The following is a 20986-nucleotide window of genomic DNA, read 5'->3' on the forward strand; positions in this document are numbered from 1 at the left end:
ATAAAAATAAAAGAAATGACTTTTTTTTCTCTTTGTCAGCATAAAATTATTGTGAAAACGAATAGTAAAAAACATTTATAGGAGAAAAGAATGGACAGGTGACACTTTTAGAGATGCAGGACGGTGCAGAGGGGACCCAAAGGTTGAATTTAGTGGAGCCCAGAGGAGTGACAGAGTATCACGGACGGTCCTATGAGGATGCATCGGGAAAAGAGAACCCCAGCCATTGTCCATTGTCCCACACAACATTGCATTGACGTTAGAGTCTCTCGCATGCTAAAAAGGAGTTACCACCCCTCACTGTAATTATGCCCTAATCATTCAGTATCAGCTAAAGCCTCTCATAAAAGCTAAGTAACTTTTCCGTTACCCTCTTCCTCACGAACCCCAGGCCCTATCATCCTTTTAACCATTATTTTTTCCCTACGTGCCCAACCTTTTAACATAGGCTACGATATTTTTCATATATATTATTTATGTTTTTCCATTCCATTTCATTTTTTTGCTCTTTTTATTTCTATTTTTTCTAAATTGGGATTACAATTATGCAATTTTTTTTTTAAATATGTAGAACAGTAATATTCATCTCTCCACGTAAATATAGTGGTTTTTTTTTTCATGTGTATTAGACATTTCTTGAAATATGACATACTAATTAACATAACCTGTTACACATCCAAATTTTTGGTTTATTAGACAAAAGGTAGAAGAAATGTAGCTCATGACTCTCGAACACATGCAGATACGTTCTTCTGCGAATGTGCTTGCGGTTTGTTTCTGCTTTGAGAAATTTCTGGTCTGTTTGTGTGACTGAAAATGAGAGTTTGTGTATACCTGGTGATGGCCCAGTAATTGAACAGTTCAATTGTTTAAACTTTAAAAAGTTAAGATATTGTTTATAATTATATATATATATATATTTACATTTTTTTATCTCTTTTATAAACACATCTCAAAAATATATTCTAAACTTAAATTGAAACACATTTTTCCTCATTAAAATTTATGGGTGACTGTTACTTTGAGGATGACAGTAATAAGATTTCGAGAAAGAGAGTACGCTTAAGACCAAAGACAGAAATTAAGAGCAAGTGAAAGGAGAGAGAGAGAGAGAGAGAGAGAGGAAGAGGCCAGATAAAAATGTTTTGTGAACCTTTGTATTTGAACTTTAATACATGTGTGTATATGTAAAAAAAGTAAAAAATAAGAGATAAGAAGTGAATATAATAATATTTAATGTTACATGCCATGTTATGATTGTATTTGCTGTTGGTTTTATCTTTCATATATTAATGAAATGAAAACAAGGAACCAGACGACCCAGCTGGAAGCTCTTGCACACAAGTATATAGTTTACTATATATATACTTATTTTTTAGGGGTTAAACATTTTTTATTCTATTCAAAGTTTCGTCCATGGCTTTTTCTTGTCTTTGGCAGAACAACCACATATAGCCACCCACTCTCTCTTACAGAATATGTGTACCCTCCAAAATAACTTATGTTAAATTCCTTGGCTTTAGCTATCCTCAAACCCTTTGTTTTCTTGCTTGTACTATCTGATACCTTTGAAAGTTAGCTGTTTGCTTCTACTTTGCAAGAAGCAGACCATTCCAATATAGTTTACTCCCATTTTTTCTAATATGCAAACGATGCCCGATGACCCCTTTTCACTATCCACTTCCATCGTAGGAATTGCCATAGAGCAAAACACAAACCCTAACCCTAATCCCCTTCCTGCTGCCACTAAGAAGAAAAGAAATCTACCAGGAACACCAGGTAATTAATACTACTTAAAATTTAAAACCAATCTTCTCAATAAATTGATTTTCACAATTTTTGAGTGGGTTTTAATTTACTTTGAGCTTGGATTGGAATATATATTGGATTATATATACAGATCCAGATGCTGAGGTCATTGCTCTTTCTCCAAAGACTCTCATGGCGACGAACCGTTTCATCTGTGAAATATGCAACAAAGGCTTCCAAAGGGACCAGAACCTTCAGCTTCACAGAAGGGGTCACAACCTTCCATGGAAGCTACGACAAAGGTCCAACAAAGAGGTTCGAAAGAAGGTATATATATGTCCAGAGAAGACGTGCGTCCACCATGACGCTGCAAGGGCACTCGGCGACCTCACCGGAATAAAGAAGCATTACAGCAGAAAGCACGGTGAGAAGAAGTGGAAGTGTGAAAAGTGCTCCAAGAAATACGCAGTTCAATCTGATTGGAAAGCTCACACCAAAACTTGTGGCACTAGAGAATATAAGTGTGATTGTGGTACCCTCTTCTCCAGGTAAATTAATCGACACAATTTTTTTTTCTAAAATAGGAACGAATTAGAGTTCTCATGTTAATTTTTACATGATTTTGTCACGTCAAAATTTTATGTAGACATTACTTAATTTTTAGTGACAAGATTATGTAAAAATTGGACGTGAGAGTGAGAGGATTAATTCGTCCTTATTTGTTTTTACAATATTAGTTTTTTGTTGTGGATGAGAAATGCTTGCATAAGTGCAGGGTTTTTATGTTTAGAATTTAATGCGTATTGATTGTGTAAATAGTCTAAATAATTAGGTAATGAATGGGGATTTTCATTGAACTTTGCACACAGGAAGGACAGCTTTATAACTCACAGGGCTTTCTGCGATGCTTTAGCTGAAGAGAGTGCGAGACTCACGTCAGTTACTACGACAAATATAAATTTTAAGAACGAAGATGGAACCGTGATGAATGCACAGCATGGTTTGTCATCACGTGGATTAATCACTGGCCTTGGAATGCAAAATGTTCCACAATTTGGTCCACACGGGTTTCGTATAATGGGCATGAGTGCAGGTCAACAAAGGCCAAACTTGTCACTATGGTTGAACCAAGGAAATCCTCAACCACTTGATGTGTCACTATCATCATCATGTTCTTCAGGTTTTCCTGATGTTGTGCAAATGGCACAAGCTAACAATGCCTTAGTTGGTTCTTCTTCAATATTCTCCAATTTTGGAATGCATGCTTCCAATTCTTCTAATCCAAACCTTTCCTTGTCGCCACTAACGAAAAAGGGTGAAGGTGGAGCTTTAGATTTGGCATCTATGTATTCTGAGAGTCAAAGCAATACTTCAAATTCAACTTCACCAATGTCAGCCACTGCCCTTTTGCAGAAGGCAGCACAAATGGGATCCACCAGAAGCAGCACCAACCCTTCGATTTTCAGTAGTAGTTTTGGAGTAATGAGCTCATCCTCCACCCAAACAACTAGTCTCAATAGCAATGCAAAACAAAGCTGTGATGAACTTAACCAAGCCTTTCAGAATATGAAGCAACATGAGAATAACTTCAATGCAATAAGCAATGCAACTATGCTGGGTAGTTGTACTAACTTTAACTCATTGACGCATTCATCAAACGGTCTTGATCAGTTCCTGATGCAAACCACCAATGTGGAACCAAGTGAGGCTATGAAGTTGAAACTCCACCATGGTTCAAACATCGTGGAACATAACTTGACAAGAGATTTTCTTGGCATGGATGTAGGTGGACATGCATTCCTACCCCAAGAGCTTGCAAAGTTTGCTTCATTAGGCTCTTCAATGGGTTTGAACCAATTCACTCATCAATGAAGTCCTTTCAAAGTATAACTGTTTTGAAAATTTGTAAAATAAGATCAAATTATTAGGATGGAGTTTTCTTGGTGCATCTCTTCTCTTCAGAGATGATTTTTTGCGTTGTGAGAGGTTGGGAGAATAGTGGGACCCACTGCATGTTTGAGATGAAAGAAGGAACAGCGAATTCCCCGAGCAGTGCATGTTCTCGTAGTAGTAGTTGTTGTTGGTTTGTCTTCTGTCTTCACCTTGTTATCGTTTGGCTTCTCATCCTTGAGACAAGTGAAAGAAGATATAAAGTATAACAAAAGCAACTCGAAAAAAATTATGAGAACATTAAAAGTATAAAAATAAAAATTATCAATCAATATTCTTAAAAATATTAATTAAATAAATTAAAAGTATTATATACCCTCATCGATTATAACTTTAAATAAAAACTAGTTTTTATTAAATTTTTTATTCCTTAACTCTGCTCAAGACCCAGTAAAAAAATAGAGATATTAGGTACTGTTATTATTGGTAACCCCTGGTCAAAATCCGGTTCCTCGTCAACAATACGTGGTGTGGATTAATTAGAAGGAAGAATAATGTTAATTATATCACAAAAATAAGAGATTTTTATATTTAAGATTTATTTCTAAAACATATATATATTTAAAAATAATCTATAATATTATATACAATGTTAATTTTTACTTGTTAAAATAATCAAACTCGCAAAAAAGCCATTATCAATCCCCGTCTTAACATAACTGATGAGATGGTTGAACAGTTTACATATTGAAAGAAACTATTACTATCATAACAATAGCCAACTTTACACGTTGGATATGTTAGAATAGTAATGATGAAATTAATAATGATGATTAAGGGGAACTTCACATCAGGAAATAAGGAATTTTGTGTTTCTCAAATGGTTGCCTTTTATTTGTAGATATCAAGTGATTCACAGTAGTTTTAAGTAGCCAGAATCTAGATGCTAAGCTAGTTTTTTGATAGACTCTAATTATTATGACCAAATCTTCGGCAAGTGGCTACTGAGGGTTGAACAGTGAAGATTTGTTTGAGCCGTTTGATTTGTCAAATGTCCATGAAAATGTTATTTTAAGGCAAAATTGGGACAACAAAACTTGCCCTTTATATTTAAAAAAATTTAAGTATTAATTAACAAATTTTAAAATACTATTTTACCAAAAAATTATAATAAGGTATTATCTTTATTTTTTTTGGACTCATATTAAAAGATGTTGATTTGGTAAGACTCTGCTTCACTCATTTTCTCTAAATGTATATATTAATTAAGAGATAAAATTATTTATATATATTTTTACGTTTGATGTCAACTTCTTTTATATTTAAATAATAAAACCATCCTAGTAATAAAATTAGAATTAGAATCATGGCTGCTAATATCATTATTTTAGTGGTACGCCTCATCACCAATTGCATATAGGTCAAACTTCTTCATTTTGTGATACACTTAGTAAGCAAAATAATAATATGAGTGTTAAAAAAATGGGTGAAGGAAAGAGAGAGAAAAAAATTATAAAAAAAGGTAAGAGAAAAAATAAAAACAAAAAAGTAATGATGTTATAGAAATGAAATAAAAATTAAAAAAGGGATAAAAAATTAATTGTAAAAATTACAAAAGTTGTTGCATTCAGATGTGTTTGAAAACTATGGCAAATCCTCCCGTAAATCTGAGCATCATTAGCCTACTTCACCAGTTTATGTTGCAAATTAGACAGCCGGCATAACCGTTGGAATAATTAATAGTGTGATTTCCTACTAATGTTTTATTCGGAAAAAAAATGATGATATATATACAGATGTTAATTTAATGAGAATTTACGATGGTATTTGATGAAATACCATTTACAGATAATATTAAATAGAGTGCAGATATAAAATAAAATATTTAAATGCATATATTTATATATGATTTTTTAATATTTAATATTACACAAGTTATACATATTAAGTTGTTATTAAAAATTATAACATTGAATTTTTTTATTATTAAAAATTGTAACTGCGGAAAAAAGGAACCCCTACATTGTTATGTCTTGGTTTTGTGTTAGTGTTCTGAGCCATGGATGGACCCTCATATGTTGTTTTATTAGGGGAAAATATGCATGCATGATTCAACCTCACCCTCACTGATCTACCACCACCAAGGACCTTACAATGTTGTGCTTTTCGATTGTTACAAAACATTGCTGAATTTTCAATGCTTTTTATAAATGATTTTTTTAATATGTACAACTTTGTACAGGATAAATTCTAATAAATACATTACTTAATTAATTTATATTAATTATTTTATTATATATTTTTTAAATATCTTTTACTTTTTTTTATTAGTTAAATAATATATTTATTAAGATTTATTCTGTGCAAATTACACGTTAAAAAACTCCTATATTACAAAAGGTAAAAAGGAAAGAAAGGTTTTTGCATTGAAAATGAATTGAATAGGCAGAGTAGGTTTTGGAAGAGCTTGTAAATATCCAATGGCCAATTGGCAATAAGTGGTTCAATGTCCCCAACTAGGTCTCTGCAAGAGAGATCCTATTCCTATTCCTAACCCCTCAAATAAAAGGCAAAGCATTTTTAATTGCCTAACGGGATTAGTACAACTTTTTATCGGTACTTGTCACGACCAGCTTTTTGAGACTTGAGTCGCTAATTTGTTTGCTCTTTGGTTTCAACTCTCTTCACTAACAATTCTCTATTGTCATTTGTTTATTCTAAGGAGGATTATAATATTTTTAAGTCATTTTTTATTGTGAAATTATAAAAATATATAGTTTTTAATTCCTTGACAATATACCTTTTTAATATTCTAACACTTACAGCCTTTTTCTTTTTTAATTAAAAGCAGAAAACCATAAAGAAATTATTATAAAAGAGAGGTATTTTAGAATACCTCATTTTTCTCTTCTTTCCCTCTTCTTCTCTCTCTCTGCTAGCTTCGAACCGAGGACAGGGTGCTCGAAATCAACGTTCCAAACCAACAAGTCACTCGGGAAACCGGCAATATTCAACTCAATATCTTAATTTTATTGGAATTGTCACAAAACCAGTTCTGCTTCACTTTATAAAGCCCAATTAAAACTGAACCTTAACTAGTTAAACTGCTTTACTTTCTAAATCTTAAATTAAAAGTCAAGCTAGCTCATTACTCAATTATACTTAAAATATTACAATTTACCTTCAAAATGTTGTATTCATAATTCATACTAAATTAATGAGAGGTTAGCTCATGGCCCTTTTTTTAAGTCAAATGCCACCCATTCCTCTGTAATGAAAATAAATAATGCATTGCTTATTTTAAGGGTGCTCAAAAATTGGATTTTAAGTGAAAAATAATCATATAATTATATTAAAAACATAAATTACAACAACAAAAAATACCATCACGATCTGATTGGATGTGATTTGGATTAAATTAGAGTAGATAACTAGTAAATGTGTACATGCATTTTTATTATATTAAATTAAATTATTTTAAAATAAAAATATATATTTTTATTATATTAAATATAATTACACTGCTTTAAATTATATTAAATGTAAAAATTTATTATATTACAACAACAAAAAGTAACGTCAAATCAATCTAATTGAATATGATTTGGATTAAATTATAGTAAATAATTCAAAATTTAAATACATACCTTTAAAATGAACGAGTTGTTAAAATTAAATAAATGTAGCAATATATAGTTCTAAAATTCTTTAAACAAATACTGAATACAAATTTTTAAATATCTGTAGCACGTAAATATCTCAAACAAATGAGATAATAAAAATATATCATGTTTAATTCTTTTATTTTATTATATTTTTACTTAGAAGATAGCAAATAAGTTATTTTGTTATCCTCTCTGTACTATTTTTAATTAAAACTTACTTTTATATAAACATAAAAAAGGAGACACAATACTGACCTTAAATAAATCTACAATGGTTAATTTATAAACAGATTATAATTGTATAAGTACAAGTGATTACTTATTTTTTAATTAAAATTAAAATTATATATAGAAAAAAAGGTGATTTAAATTTAATTTAATTACATTAACTGTTAAAATTAAATTCAAAATTCTTTTTTATCTAATAAAATAACTGCAGGTTTCGTGAGTTTAAATTTTCAATTAGTTCAAATTTAAAATATTTTATTCAGATTTTGTTTTTTACGTGGAATTTAATAGATTGATGAACACTAAACTTTAAACTTTCACATCTCAATACAATTTATTCTTAATTTAAAAAAAATTATAAAAAAATATTTTAATCTAATTGAATGAAAAATGTATTATTTTATACCGTACATTTTATCTTAAATGTATTACTTTCGTGTCGATTTATATTATACTATATAATTTTGTTTTATAATATATATATATATATATATATATATATATATATATTCTAAATATATTGTATGTTTTTAAAAGCTATGAATGAAAGATGCACTAGTTTTAACGTGGTCTCTCTATATATATATATAATTTTTTTGGCATTTTATTTAAATATATTTATTATAGTTAATAAATTTTAGTTATAATTCTTTTATTCTTTATTTTTTCGGAGTTGTTGGTATTTTAATTTTTTAATGTAATCACATAAAAATTAATACATAAGAATTTTGCTAATTAATCATGTCATTATTTAGTCATTATTAAAGATTAATAGCATTAATTTTGAAATATATCTAAGATTAAAGTAAAAACAATACTAAAATTAAAAATTACAAAATGCAAAGAAATTATTATTAACATCATTATTTATATTGTCCCTCCATGAATTTTAATTATAAAATCACGATTAAAATACTTTATAAGTTAAAATTTAAAAAAACATTTATGAATCATCTCCAAAACTTAATAGTAAGAAAATGTATTGTAATTTTGAAAATAATTTACAACAATCTTTCAAAATATATTTTTTAACCGATATAGCATTACTTTGAATAATATAAAGATTGAAATTTGTTTGTTAATTAATTTTAAAAGGATTAAAATAATATATAAATAATTTTCAAAATTTAAAATTTTAAAAATATAATAAATATTTTGCTGTAAATTAAGATTAAAAAATTGCAACTAATAAATACGAATGATGTAAGAAGTAATCTATAAATATAAGACAAAAGTTCATTAAAAAATAATATTGAAACTAATTAAATAAAACTCTAAAAATAAGAAGGTATTGCTTTTTATACTACCTTACAAATTAAAAGAACATAAGATATACTCAAATATAAAATAATTATTATTATTAATTTTATATTATACATATAAATATTTTTAAATTTTTAAAATATAAAAAATTATAATAATTAAATTTAAAAACTAAAATATCTTCTCATATTTACCGTTGACAGTAACAAAATTACCAAATAAAAAATTGTAACTATGACCTTCAAACTGATGATATGGCATTTGAACAGAAATGAAATGACGCGGAAGACTCTTATTAGACAGAGTATTGCACAGGTGGCAGTAGAAGAAGAGGTGAGTTGGCCTAAAATCCACGTGTAAACGGGTCATTGGGGAAACTACGTGGGATGACATGTAGAAAAGCTATTAGGTTTCGTGTCAATGATTCACCTCTTGCACTTAATTTATCATTTTATTCATTTATGAAAATTAGAAAGTGAAATAAATAGTGCAGGTGTTGATTCCGGCGAAGAGTGCCCTCAACTTGTTCCTCTGGGAATGCCATAACAACAAAACAAAAGGATTTGGAACCGCTGAGGAAGATCACAATGTTTAATCCTATCGGTTTTTCGCTGTTGACCATCGATTCGGTGGCGTACAGGGGATTCTTCTACACATTCTTCATACTCAATTTCGTTTTGCTTTGTCAACTCCTTCTCCTTCAACCTCTCGTTTCTGCTTCAGGTACACTTTGATCTGTTTCTATCAATTGGGTTTTGTTTGTTGTTTCTCTACCCATTGTGATTCAATGTTCCTTTTCATTTTTTCCCGTTAAATTTCATAACTTCAATGCTTCGACGGAACTTTATTTTGTAGGGCTTTTTTTATTTTCCCTGAGTTATTATTATTATTTTTTATTTTTTGGGGGTCAAGGTTTAAATTTCGGTTCTTTATACATGGGAATCCTATAATAGCTGTGACAAAAATTTCTGTATTTAGTAGTGAAATAGACATTGCCTTTTAGTCTAATATTTTGTGTTTGTAAAGAAAAGGAGTGCATATGATATGGTAGATTGCTATTGACAAATTGGACACGTTGTTAGGTATTAATTAAATTGATCACTCTTTGCCAAGATATATCAATGTCATTAGTTGGTGGTGGCATGGTTAGTCTATTGGGAATTTTAGAGTGGTAATTTCGTGGGGACTTAGACTATTGTGTACTTTCAGCATTAGAAACTAAAGTAGCATTAACAAGGTATGTTGCTATGTCATTGGATTTGATTGTAACTAAGTAAGTGTTAAGAACCCCAATAACAGAATCTGAGATTTCAGAGAGAGAACTTACAAAACAGAGGAGAGAAAGTGAAAGAATGCATCTGTGATGATAGATCGAATGACAAACAGAGAAGAGTTGAGAATTCTCCTTGCAAGGGTTTCCCCCTTTACAAGGGAGCTCAAGTTCTCCAATATTAACAAATTCAGAATGAATCCTCTTCTACTCCCTCCTGCTATTTAAGCTAACCACCTATGTCCAAGTTCTGTAATGCTCAAGTCCTGACTGTTGCCTGAACAGTCTTTGTTTTGTTTTTGGATGTGATCAGATGGAAAACCTGGAAATGCTGCTGAGTTGTTTGAGAGGGCATCTCAAAGCATAAAAGTGAAGCATTATACCGAGGCACTTGATGATCTAAATGCTGCAATAGAAGCAGACCCAACCCTTTCGAAAGCATACCTTTTCCGAGCATCAGTTCTTCGTCAATTATGCAGGTGTGGTTCATTTGCAATTTTTACCCCTACATCTCCCCTTTTGAATCTCACAGAATATTCCTTGTTAAATGATGGGTTAAGCTTTTTGAAGTTGTTAATAAATAATATAAATTAAGCACATCTTATTTTGACATCCATATTTTACTTCACAAGGACAGGATATACTGTCAAAATGTTGTTTACTAAAGTATATATCCGGTTGAGTATTTCTTTGTGTATTCAAATTGCTTTTAGACTGTGGTCTTTTTTATTTATCCCTGACCAGTTCAAGTCATTTGTTTTTTAAAATTTTTCACTTTTTTTTTGTTGTGTGGGAGATTCTTCTTATCACTAAAGCATTGTGAAAAAAGCCGCAACTGTTCCACCCCCATACCCCCTTGTGTACGCAGATGTAGTTCGTCCTAAAGTTAGTCAGACGTAATGGGAACCCCTATTTTTGAATCTCTTAGTTTCAGAAAGTGACCATCATGTCACTCTTTCCACTCCTCATCTTCTTCCCCCTCATCCCAATTCTCTCAAACTCCTAATTGGAAAGTTATATCATTCAGGTGCTTTTTGGCTAATGTAGATATGAGCAATCTGAGAAGAGCTACAAAAAGTTTCTGGAGTTAAAACATGGAGATTCAGCTGCAGAAAAGGAGCTCTCTCAACTATTGCAGGCTCAAAGTGCCCTAGAAACAGCTCAGTCCCTCTATGATTCAGGAAATTTCACAAAATCTCTGGAATATATTGATAAAGTTGTTCTTGTCTTTTCTCCCGCTTGCACCAAGGTAGCATTTTACACTCTTCCAGTTCCATCAATATCTTCAGTTTTGTGGCTCAGTAGTTACACTATGTAGTCGTAAAGTGAATGCCTAAGCATTGGGTTTGGGTCAGTATTTGGTATGTGCAACCTGCTGTTAACTTTATATTCATTATTTTCTGCAGGCTAAGCTTCTTAAAGTGAAGTTGTTGATAGCTGATAAAGAGTATGAGGTTGCAATTGCTGAGTCTGGTTTTATTCTCAAAGAAGATGAAAATAATTTAGAGGCATTGTTGTTACGTGGTCGTGCATATTACTATTTAGCTGATCATGATGTTGCCACAAGGTTTGTATTGTGAAAATTATGTTAAATTTGTATAGAGTTCTTATAAATTTTTTATATAATCTATGCAAACATATGTTCAGGCATTTCCAGAAAGGTCTCCGCCTAGATCCAGAGCACAGTGAACTAAAAAAAGCATATTTTGGATTGAAAAATCTACTCAAAAAGAGTAAAAGTGTAAGCCCTTATCTATTGTTGAAATTTCTTTTTACATTACCACTCAAGTCTATTTTCCTCTCTTCTTTCTTTTGGGTTTTAAACAATTGTTGCTTTTTGATTTCTACATGAAAGGCTGAAGATAATGCAAGTAAGGGTAAACTACGTCTGGCAGTGGAGGAATTCAAAGGTGCAATTGCTGTTGACCCTAATCATCTTGCACACAATGTACATCTTCATCTTGGCCTATGTAAAGTGCTAGTCAAGCTTGGCAGAGGAAAAGATGCCTTGGACAGTTGTAGTGAAGCTCTTAAGATCAATGAAGAGCTTGTTGAAGCTCTTGTTCAGGTTCAAAATAATCTTAAACATCATTGTGCATTTGTGCTTGTTTTGTCTTTTAGCAATATTTTTTGGGGCATAGTCTGTTAGTAAAAATTGCAGTAGGATATATTGTAGCGTAGGTTGCACTTAATACTTATACTGATGTTATTTGTTGAAGAGAGGAGAAGCTAAACTATTGACAGAGGATTGGGAGGGAGCTGTGGAGGATCTGAAATCAGCTGCTCAAAAATCTCCTCAGGTTTGTTATATATTTTGTATCTGGTATATCATGTTCCTGATCGCTGATAAATTATAATTTGGGAGGAATTTATGAATTCCCTTCCTCTGGATTAGAAGTAGGATAAGAAATCCTTGAAAATTATACAAAAACACTCTCTCCAAAAGTACGAGTTTGATAGAGAGATCAACTAAGCAAAGCTAGTTGTTGTCAATTCATATATAGGTTAAAGAAGGATATATTTCTTTTGCTCCGCACTTTCCTCAACTGGAGTGTACAAAAGTTCATTTTTGTCATTCCCTTAGTTCATAATCAGTTGTTACTTTCTTAACTTTTTAAGAGTGAAATCCCTAGGCCTATTAGTTGGTTGAATTAATATGATACATTACTTAAACTTTAGAAAGCCACCAGGAATTGTTTGTTGACTCAAACCCAATTATCTATTACTTGTATTTGTTTGTGAATGAGAGGTCGGGATAATTTGTATTTGTTTGTAGTTGTATTAATTTTAAGCAGTAAAAATTACTTTGCCCTTTAAAGCGTTCCGTTTTCTCCATGTTTCATGCTCTGGTTTTATTCTTAGAGATAAAGTTTGATCATTGTCAGCGTGAAAAGATTTTAGTCTTTACACTATCTGTAAATACAGAGGTGTTTTAGTAAAGTAACTATGGTTTTTAATCTGCTTTTAATTGTGAAAGGTTTGAACAACCTCTTTGAACGTGGCATCATATGAGATTTACTAATACTGTAACCTTGATATTCTTGTGAGTCTGAGTAATACTATGTTTATAACTGCAGGATATGAGTATCCGTGAAGCAGTAATCAGGGCTGAAAAAGCTTTAAAGATAAGCAAACGCAAGGACTTCTACAAAATTTTGGGAATTTCGAAAACTGCTTCTGCTGCTGAGATTAAACGTGCCTACAAGAAACTTGCCTTACAATGGCACCCAGATAAGAATGTTGACAAAAGGGAAGAAGCAGAGGCTAAATTCCGAGAAATTGCTGCTGCATATGAGGTTTATTATTATTATTATTATTGGGATTCCTTGATCAGACTCACAACAGTCTTTAATCAGCCATGCTTGTGTGATTATCGGATGAGAAATGCTAGCAGCATTTTTTTTATATTTAATGAAATTTATGTGAGACCTATTAAATCATCATGCCTTCCTTTCTATTTGGTGGGACTTATATCAAATTAACCCAACAATATAGTGTCTTGAAAAGAATGTGTAGTGTGTTACTGGTATTATTTCTCTTGTTGGATATATTTCCCAAGCTTGCACAATCATATTTTGTTATTGCTACGGTATTTTTTCACTTAAAAAGAAATCTTGGATGTGAATATTTTGTGGAATAACTGATAGTTACATTGTGTTTAGGTTCTCAGCGATGAAGACAAACGCACAAGATATGACAGAGGGGAAGACCTTGAAGAGATGGGAATGGGCAGTGGCGGTTTCAACCCTTTCGGTGGTGGGGGGCAACCGTTTACCTTTACTTTTGAGGGTGGTTTTCCAGGTGGATTTGGTGGAGGCTTTCCTGGTGGGTATGAATTCCATTTTTGATTGGAAAAGGAGCACTCCCCATAATTTTTCATAGCCAAAGTTAGAGACTGTCTTGATTTCCTGAAGGGACCACAGCAATTGTATTCACTAATCACTTGCTAACGGTTGTTGAGGTAAATACATAGGCCATCCCCGGATGCTTGTAAGATAAGAAACGTGCGTTAGAGAAGTTTTTGCTTTATGCAGAAGTGATGGGGTTGGGTGTTAGTTAAGGAGGCACATTTTGATGTAGCCCCATTTCCTTTTATGCAGTGGTTGTCACTATGTAACGCATACTTTAAATTCCCGGCAACCATAGTACTTTTTGACATATTTTAATCAATTGAATGGCTTCACAATTAACACCATGATAATTTGAGTTACTGCTTCAAGTCTATTTAGTTGCAATTATCGAGTGTAATGTTAAATTTATTTGCTATATAGATGTCGCCGTGTCTCACTGTCTCTCCAATCTACACTATCAAGTATCAATTTCTCTCGTTAAGAAATGTATATTAGCTGAATTTTCTATTCTTCCTTTGCATCTCCTTTTATCTTAATTTCAGGTATTGTTCAGTCTCAACATTGTTTTTTTTCATGTCTTTGATCTATTTTGACCTGCCGTGCAGCAGTGTCTTATTGTTGTTTTATGTGTGTATTTCTACTCATTATTATTATTATTTAATCTAAAATACTATTTTTTTTAAAAATTAAATTAATAATTTGAAGAGTTTGTATACAATTTAATTAAATAGGACTGATTAAGTACATTAGAGTGATAATAAACACTTTTCTGTCACGCTGGGGTTCACGTCCAACTAGTGGCCTTTATATACTCTTTCAGTCATACGATAGTTGACGCGTTCGATCCATGTTTAGTTTTCAATAATTTTCTTTCATAGTTTTTTATTACGATTTTAATTATAAGTTGATTTAATAAGGAAAGTAAATTAACCCTACACATACCCCTAATTGCACGAGTTGATTATTTCATGCTTTTTAATTTTATTATTTGAACATTTAAAATTGATCTCGTATATGACTATGTTTATTTTTTAATTTTTTGTATACACATATTTCAAAAACATTCCCAAAATAATTTTTTTATTGTCCTATGATTATTTTGATGTTCAGAAAATAAATTTCTTTCTTTTTACGACAATATTCTTGGAACCCCTCTACCGTTACGGAAATAGTAAATAACCATGGCTATGTCTTGGCTTTGCCGAACAACACAATTTGGACTGGATAGGCAAAAGTTTGACCATTGCAGCAATCTATGATTAAAAACTACAAAGCTCATAAAAATATATCTCATAAAAATAAAAAGTAAATAACTTCACTCCTAAACTACCGACTTGAAAGACAAAAAAAGTCATTTATATTGAACCCAAAATTTTTCATCTTCGTAACAACAACAGCACACGAGATCTCCACCCCCATCATCAATAAACCCAAACTAGCTCGAGGAGGGAAAAATAATAATAATAGAAACAGAAAAACACGAGACATCCTAAGAATTACATTCAGAAACAAGAAACAATCATAGCAATAACCGAAACAACGAATGTAACACCTTTAACTGTCTGGCTATTCAAACTCACAGCACTCGAAGCATCAACCGATGTATCCGACGTTCCTGTTGGAGAGTCAGCCTCCCGGACATTTTTCTCCGGCTTTGTCGGCGCCGGAGCCTCCGCCGGCGCCGCTGTCGGCGCTTGGCCAAAGAGTGCCATAGGAAGGAGCACCTTGTCCACCTGATACACCGCAAGTTGGTTATCACTATATATAACATTGGACACTGTTGTATCCACCACCCCAGTTGTTACATTCACTTGGTTCCCTGAGGTGGTAACATTCAAAGGGTACTCTCCATCATCACTGTTCCCAGCTTGTGTGTGCAATGGGTTACTTGCTGTTTGGAACTGTGACATTGTGTAGAGATTTGGGAGTATATGGAACTGCAACAGCTGGAGTTGATCTTGGGTGTTGATGGAGTTTAGTGTTCCTGCTTTTAGACTTGAGAACGCATTATCAGTGGGTGCAAAGATGGTTAAGCCTTGGTTTGAGTTGTTGAGTTGAGAATTGATGCGATCAGCTACTTGTGTTGCTTTGAGAAGTTTCATGAATGTTGTGAATTGCCCTGCTTTTTCTAGGACTTGGGTGATGTTGGTGGGTCCTGATGGTGCTGGCGCTATTGTTTGAGCATGAATTGTTTGGATTATCATGGTGAGGAAGAGGAGAGGGAGGAAATGGAATAGCTTTGCCATTGGTATGAGGAAGAAGCTAAGAAGTTTAATTAACCAAGATTTGTTACAAGTGGAATGTGGGTATGTTGTGTTGTGTTGTGTTATATATATGTTGTTAAGGAGAGGGTGCATGGAAATTAGAGTGGTAAAGGTTTGGTGAAAGGTTGCAATTAGTATAAGGTGGCAAGAGGCCCTCATGCAATCAATTTCCTTTCTAAAAGCATGAGATTACAGGAATATAGAATTGCTTCCCTGTGGGGGCTTTTCCTGGCGGGTATGAAATTTTGATTGGTGAAGATGGGAAAAGATGTTATAATTTTCTTAGGGAAAGTTTGTTGAAGGGACCACGGCAATAATATTGACTAATTGATCACTTGTTAATGGTTGTTGAGGTAAATACGGAATGGAAGCTGAGATGCTTGTGAGATAAGCAATGTGCTTTACAGAAATATTTGCTTTGTGAAGAAGTGATGATGAGGTGGGTGTTGGTTAAGGAGTGTCATTTTGATGTAGTCCCTTTTCCTTTTATGTGGTGGTTGTCACTGTGTAACGATGACTTTAAATTCCAGGCAACCTTAACAGTTTTCACACATTTTAGTCACTTTCTTGAATTGATCACACTCAGTTTAACGCTAAGAAAATTTGAGTTAGTGCTGCCTGCTGAAGCCTATATATTTAGTTGCAACTGTCATTCATAAAATTTTAAATATGGGAAAATTATCATTATACACTCCCTAGTTTTATGTACTAATTAACGAGAGATAAAAAGATAAAAGAGAAAATTACAAATTATGATAAATAATATGATTTAAGAAAAAAAAATAGTAGAGAAGTAAAATTGTTTTTTTAAAATATATGAATGTTATTGTTGTTATATCAAGCCCTTGCCCTTAGAAATGGATTTGCCATTTATATAACACGCCCATGTGTTTCATTAATTCTCTGAATTTTAGGTGTTATTCAGTTGATATTATTTTGGATGTTGCTGACAAAATACTGTGTTCATTTTTTAAGAAATTGAAAAGGAACAAATATATAACAAGAATATAACATTTTATATTGAGAACTTCAAGTGTTTTTTTTATTTAGTATTTTTTTTTTGTAATCGTCAATAGATGTTTTAATAAGGATGTTGTTAACATTAATTTGTCAAACATTAATTTTAAATTATTTATCACTTTTAAAATCTTAAAGACATCACTATAAAAAAAATATTGATAAATAAATTACTGCAAGATTTGCTGTTATTTGTATAATCTTTGTCTAATGAAAATTAAATTAGTGTAAGCATTACGAGTTTATATAAACAATATAATAGATCACGCTAACAAATAAATCTCTTGATAAAAGAAATTGATATTTACCATCAAGACATCATATAAATAGAATAATGCGTTATTTATTAGCATAAATTTATGATGTATATATCCCAACATGTTAATTTTAGTATTAATTATCTTTTTAATTTATCATATATTTGGTATCTTGATTAATTAAAATGACAAAAATATTATCATAAAAAATAGTGAGAAATGAATATATTTTTATAAAATTAATTTTTTTAACAATTTCTTTTAACTGTTACAAAAAAATTAATCAATAGTTATTTATAAATTGAGATAAAAATAAAGCTTCCAATTGGTAGTCTTACTACTACCATATGAAAGTAATATTTTGACCCACCATTCTAGACTCTAGAGTATGTTCCCTTCCAATTGGTGGCCTTGCTCGTAGGTTTACTCACGGGACATTTGTTGGTATCAGTTAATATTTTGTTTTGATTAAGTTTTCAACGAGTATTAGTAATGTAATTTTAATATACTACTTTTTAATGTATTTTTATCGTTAGTTAATTCTTATTAAAAACTATTGTTAAATCTGAAATTAGACTCGCATAATTTAGTGACTTTTAACTAATTAACTTTAGTTAAAAATAAAATTTATATTTAAAAGTATGGATCGAGGTTTTCTTCTTTTTAGTATATGTTTCTATTTTTATAAAAGTTTTGTCGATTAAATTTCTATCATAAGTTACTTTATTATAAAAAATTATTATTCATTAACAAACAAAATTGTCAAATATTAAAATTTTCTTTTTAATATAATCTTCATTTAATAAAAATTAAATTACTAATATAGACATCAAGAATATATACTAACAATAAAATATATACTAACAGGATGAAAAATTAAATATTAGTAAACATAGTTAAGATCTTTGATCATGTAAATACAAGTCAACTCTATTACACACCTTATAACATGAACAGTTTACTTGTTTCAGATTATTTGGAGTGGTGAACTATATAAACTGGGCCCTTTTGCCGGGATAAAAAAGAGATAAAAGAACTCATCTGTTTCCCGTTTATTGTACTTCAATTACAAGGAAAATTATACTTATTCATTTTGGGAGAGATGTTTCTGTGTGTTTCTTTTTATTTTAGGAATACATTCTAAAAATACGTTTATTAAAAAATAATTATATATAATATATCATATGATATAATTTTCTAGTGATTTGAATAATGAATCAGATTTACTAAACCCTTCATTCTTCGCTGGTTCTTGGTTCGACACAAATAAAACCAATAAGCCTCTAGCGAAACCATCTCAATTACAATTACTTAAACCTGGTGTAATCTTAATTAATTTTAATTGACTAACTAAGTAACTAATTTAACAAAAATGGATAGTTGATTAAATATATGTGTAAGGTAAAAGTAATGATCTATGATGGTAACTAGGATTTGGGAAATTCAACCTCCCCACACATTTTGGATTGGAATGGAATGGAAGTCGATGGACAAAAATTCACCGTTGCAATTAATTGCAAATTTGAAGGGGGAAAAACTCATTTACATTGAACCCAAAATTTTAACTCTGTAGCAGCAAAAGTACACGAGATCTTAACATCAATAAACACAAACTCGCGAAAATTAAGAAAAATAGAAACGAAATACATAAAAAGAAAAAAAAAAAAAAGGAACATCCTAAGACTACATCCACAAAGAAGCAAGAATGGCAACGGTCATAGTAACACCCTTAACTCTTTGCTTATTTAGTTTCAGACTCACAGCACTCGAAGCATCAACCGATGTATCCGACGACCCTGTCGGAGAATCAGCCGCCCGGACATTTTTCTCCGGCTTTGTCGGTGCCGGAGCCTCCGCCGGCGCCGCTGTCGGCGCTTGGCCAAAGAGTGCCATAGGAAGGAGCACCTTGTCCACCTGATACACCGCAAGTTGGTTATCACTATATATAACATTGGACACTGTTGTATCCACCACCCCAGTTGTTACATTCACTTGGTTCCCTGAGGTGGTAACATTCAAAGGGTACTCTCCATCATCACTGTTCCCAGCTTGTGTGTGCAATGGGTTACTTGCTGTTTGGAACTGTGACATTGTGTAGAGATTTGGGAGTATATGGAACTGCAACAGCTGGAGTTGATCTTGGGTGTTGATGGAGTTTAGTGTTCCTGCTTTTAGACTTGAGAACGCATTATCAGTGGGTGCAAAGATGGTTAAGCCTTGGTTTGAGTTGTTGAGTTGAGAATTGATGCGATCAGCTACTTGTGTTGCTTTGAGAAGTTTCATGAAGGTTGTGAATTGCCCTGCTTTTTCTAGGACTTGGGTGATGTTGGTGGGTCCTGATGGTGCTGGAGCTGTTGTTTGAGCACGAATTGTTTGGATGAACATGCTGAGGATGAGGAGAGGGAGGAAATGGAATACCTTTGCCATTGCTATGCGGAAGAAGCTAGGAAGGGTAATTGACTAAGATTTGTTGCAAGTGGAAGGAAGGGAGTGGTATTGTGTTTTATATATGTTGTTGAGGAGAGGGTGCATGGAAATTAGAGTGGTAAAAGTTTGGTGAAAGGTTGCAATTAGTATAAGGTGGCAAGAGGCCCTCAAACAATGAATTTTCTTTCTAAAGGCAAGGCATTACAGGGAGGAAAAGAGGAGTGAGAATTGCTTTGGCAGGCAGAAAAAACAATAGCAGGATGGAGAGATTGAAATTGGAATTTGATTTAATTTCAATAATGTAAGAGGAGATTAATTCTAAAAATTATTTTAGTTTTAGCAGATAATATTGTGTGCTAATTTATCTTAATTTATTAAATTTGAATCTATATTTTATATAATACATGAATGTTTTATCAGTATAATTTTTAATTATAAAAAAGTGGTATTTTTAAATACCTCGTTGAAATGAGAAGGTAGGTTTGGAAATATTAGAAATTAAAAGGTAAAGTGTCAGATGCCAAGTTCGAAACCCAAACACTGTTTTGAGTAGTATACAACAAACCACTAAACAGGGATATGAACTAGCACCAGTTGGTCTGAAACATAAACACAAGTTGTCAGTGTAATGTTCTTTCCCAGATTTGTAACATACTACTATATGTAAATCTTATTAAATAAATCTTAATAGGTTAGTTGAGAAGAGAAATTGGAGTCCTGTATCGAAAATATTTTACGTATCATTAACAGTAGACATTTTTTGTTTTATAATATTTTGAGTGTATTTTTTACATATTCAAAAATAAAGTTTTAAATAAATATTTTATTATAATTTTGTGCATCATAAGTTAATATCATATTATATCTTGTCCATAAATGCATACTTTAATTTGATGCATTTGCATTTTTAAATAATACTCTTTATTTTATAATTATATATATATATATATATAATGTTTTATTAATTCATAAAAGAAGTGTTGGAAAAAAGAACATTGCTAAATGATACGAATGAATTTAGTACGAAAAAGTAACGAATCCATTGTGTTTAAAACTTATTAGTTAATTAACAAATTAAAAATAATATAAAAAGAAAATATTTGAT

At 31.6% G+C, this 20986-nt stretch overlaps 4 protein-coding genes across 4 annotated transcripts; 2 read left to right on the forward strand and 2 right to left on the reverse strand.

Moving 5' to 3' along the window:
- The first annotated feature begins 1643 nt into the window (after nucleotides 1-1643).
- Nucleotides 1644-3940, forward strand: LOC113863892 (zinc finger protein JACKDAW-like). The gene is made up of 3 exons (XM_027497660.1): nucleotides 1644-1779; nucleotides 1901-2297; nucleotides 2619-3940. The coding sequence occupies exons 1-3, from the start codon at nucleotides 1644-1646 to the stop codon at nucleotides 3619-3621; spliced, it is 1536 nt and encodes a 511-aa protein (XP_027353461.1). The 3' UTR covers nucleotides 3622-3940.
- A 5293-nt stretch (nucleotides 3941-9233) lies between these two features.
- Nucleotides 9234-14270, forward strand: LOC113863100 (dnaJ protein P58IPK homolog). The gene is made up of 10 exons (XM_027496521.1): nucleotides 9234-9320; nucleotides 9356-9518; nucleotides 10379-10544; nucleotides 11113-11314; nucleotides 11472-11632; nucleotides 11713-11806; nucleotides 11921-12133; nucleotides 12285-12365; nucleotides 13143-13361; nucleotides 13728-14270. The coding sequence occupies exons 2-10, from the start codon at nucleotides 9383-9385 to the stop codon at nucleotides 13911-13913; spliced, it is 1458 nt and encodes a 485-aa protein (XP_027352322.1). The 5' UTR covers nucleotides 9234-9320; nucleotides 9356-9382; the 3' UTR covers nucleotides 13914-14270.
- Nucleotides 14271-15274: 1004 nt separating this feature from the next.
- Nucleotides 15275-16200, reverse strand: LOC113863149 (fasciclin-like arabinogalactan protein 11). The gene has a single exon (XM_027496604.1). It carries the CDS (start codon nucleotides 16160-16162, stop codon nucleotides 15419-15421), a length of 744 nt encoding a protein of 247 aa, XP_027352405.1. The 5' UTR covers nucleotides 16163-16200; the 3' UTR covers nucleotides 15275-15418.
- A 2812-nt stretch (nucleotides 16201-19012) lies between these two features.
- LOC113863279 (fasciclin-like arabinogalactan protein 11) lies at nucleotides 19013-19881 on the reverse strand. Its single transcript, XM_027496806.1, has one exon. It carries the CDS (start codon nucleotides 19879-19881, stop codon nucleotides 19138-19140), a length of 744 nt encoding a protein of 247 aa, XP_027352607.1. The 3' UTR covers nucleotides 19013-19137.
- Nucleotides 19882-20986: the final 1105 nt, after the last annotated feature.

The sequence above is a fragment of the Abrus precatorius genome, unplaced genomic scaffold, assembly GCF_003935025.1.
Source record: "Abrus precatorius isolate BTA unplaced genomic scaffold, Abrus_2018 Scaffold3, whole genome shotgun sequence".
Classification (NCBI taxonomy): Eukaryota; Viridiplantae; Streptophyta; class Magnoliopsida; order Fabales; family Fabaceae; genus Abrus; species Abrus precatorius.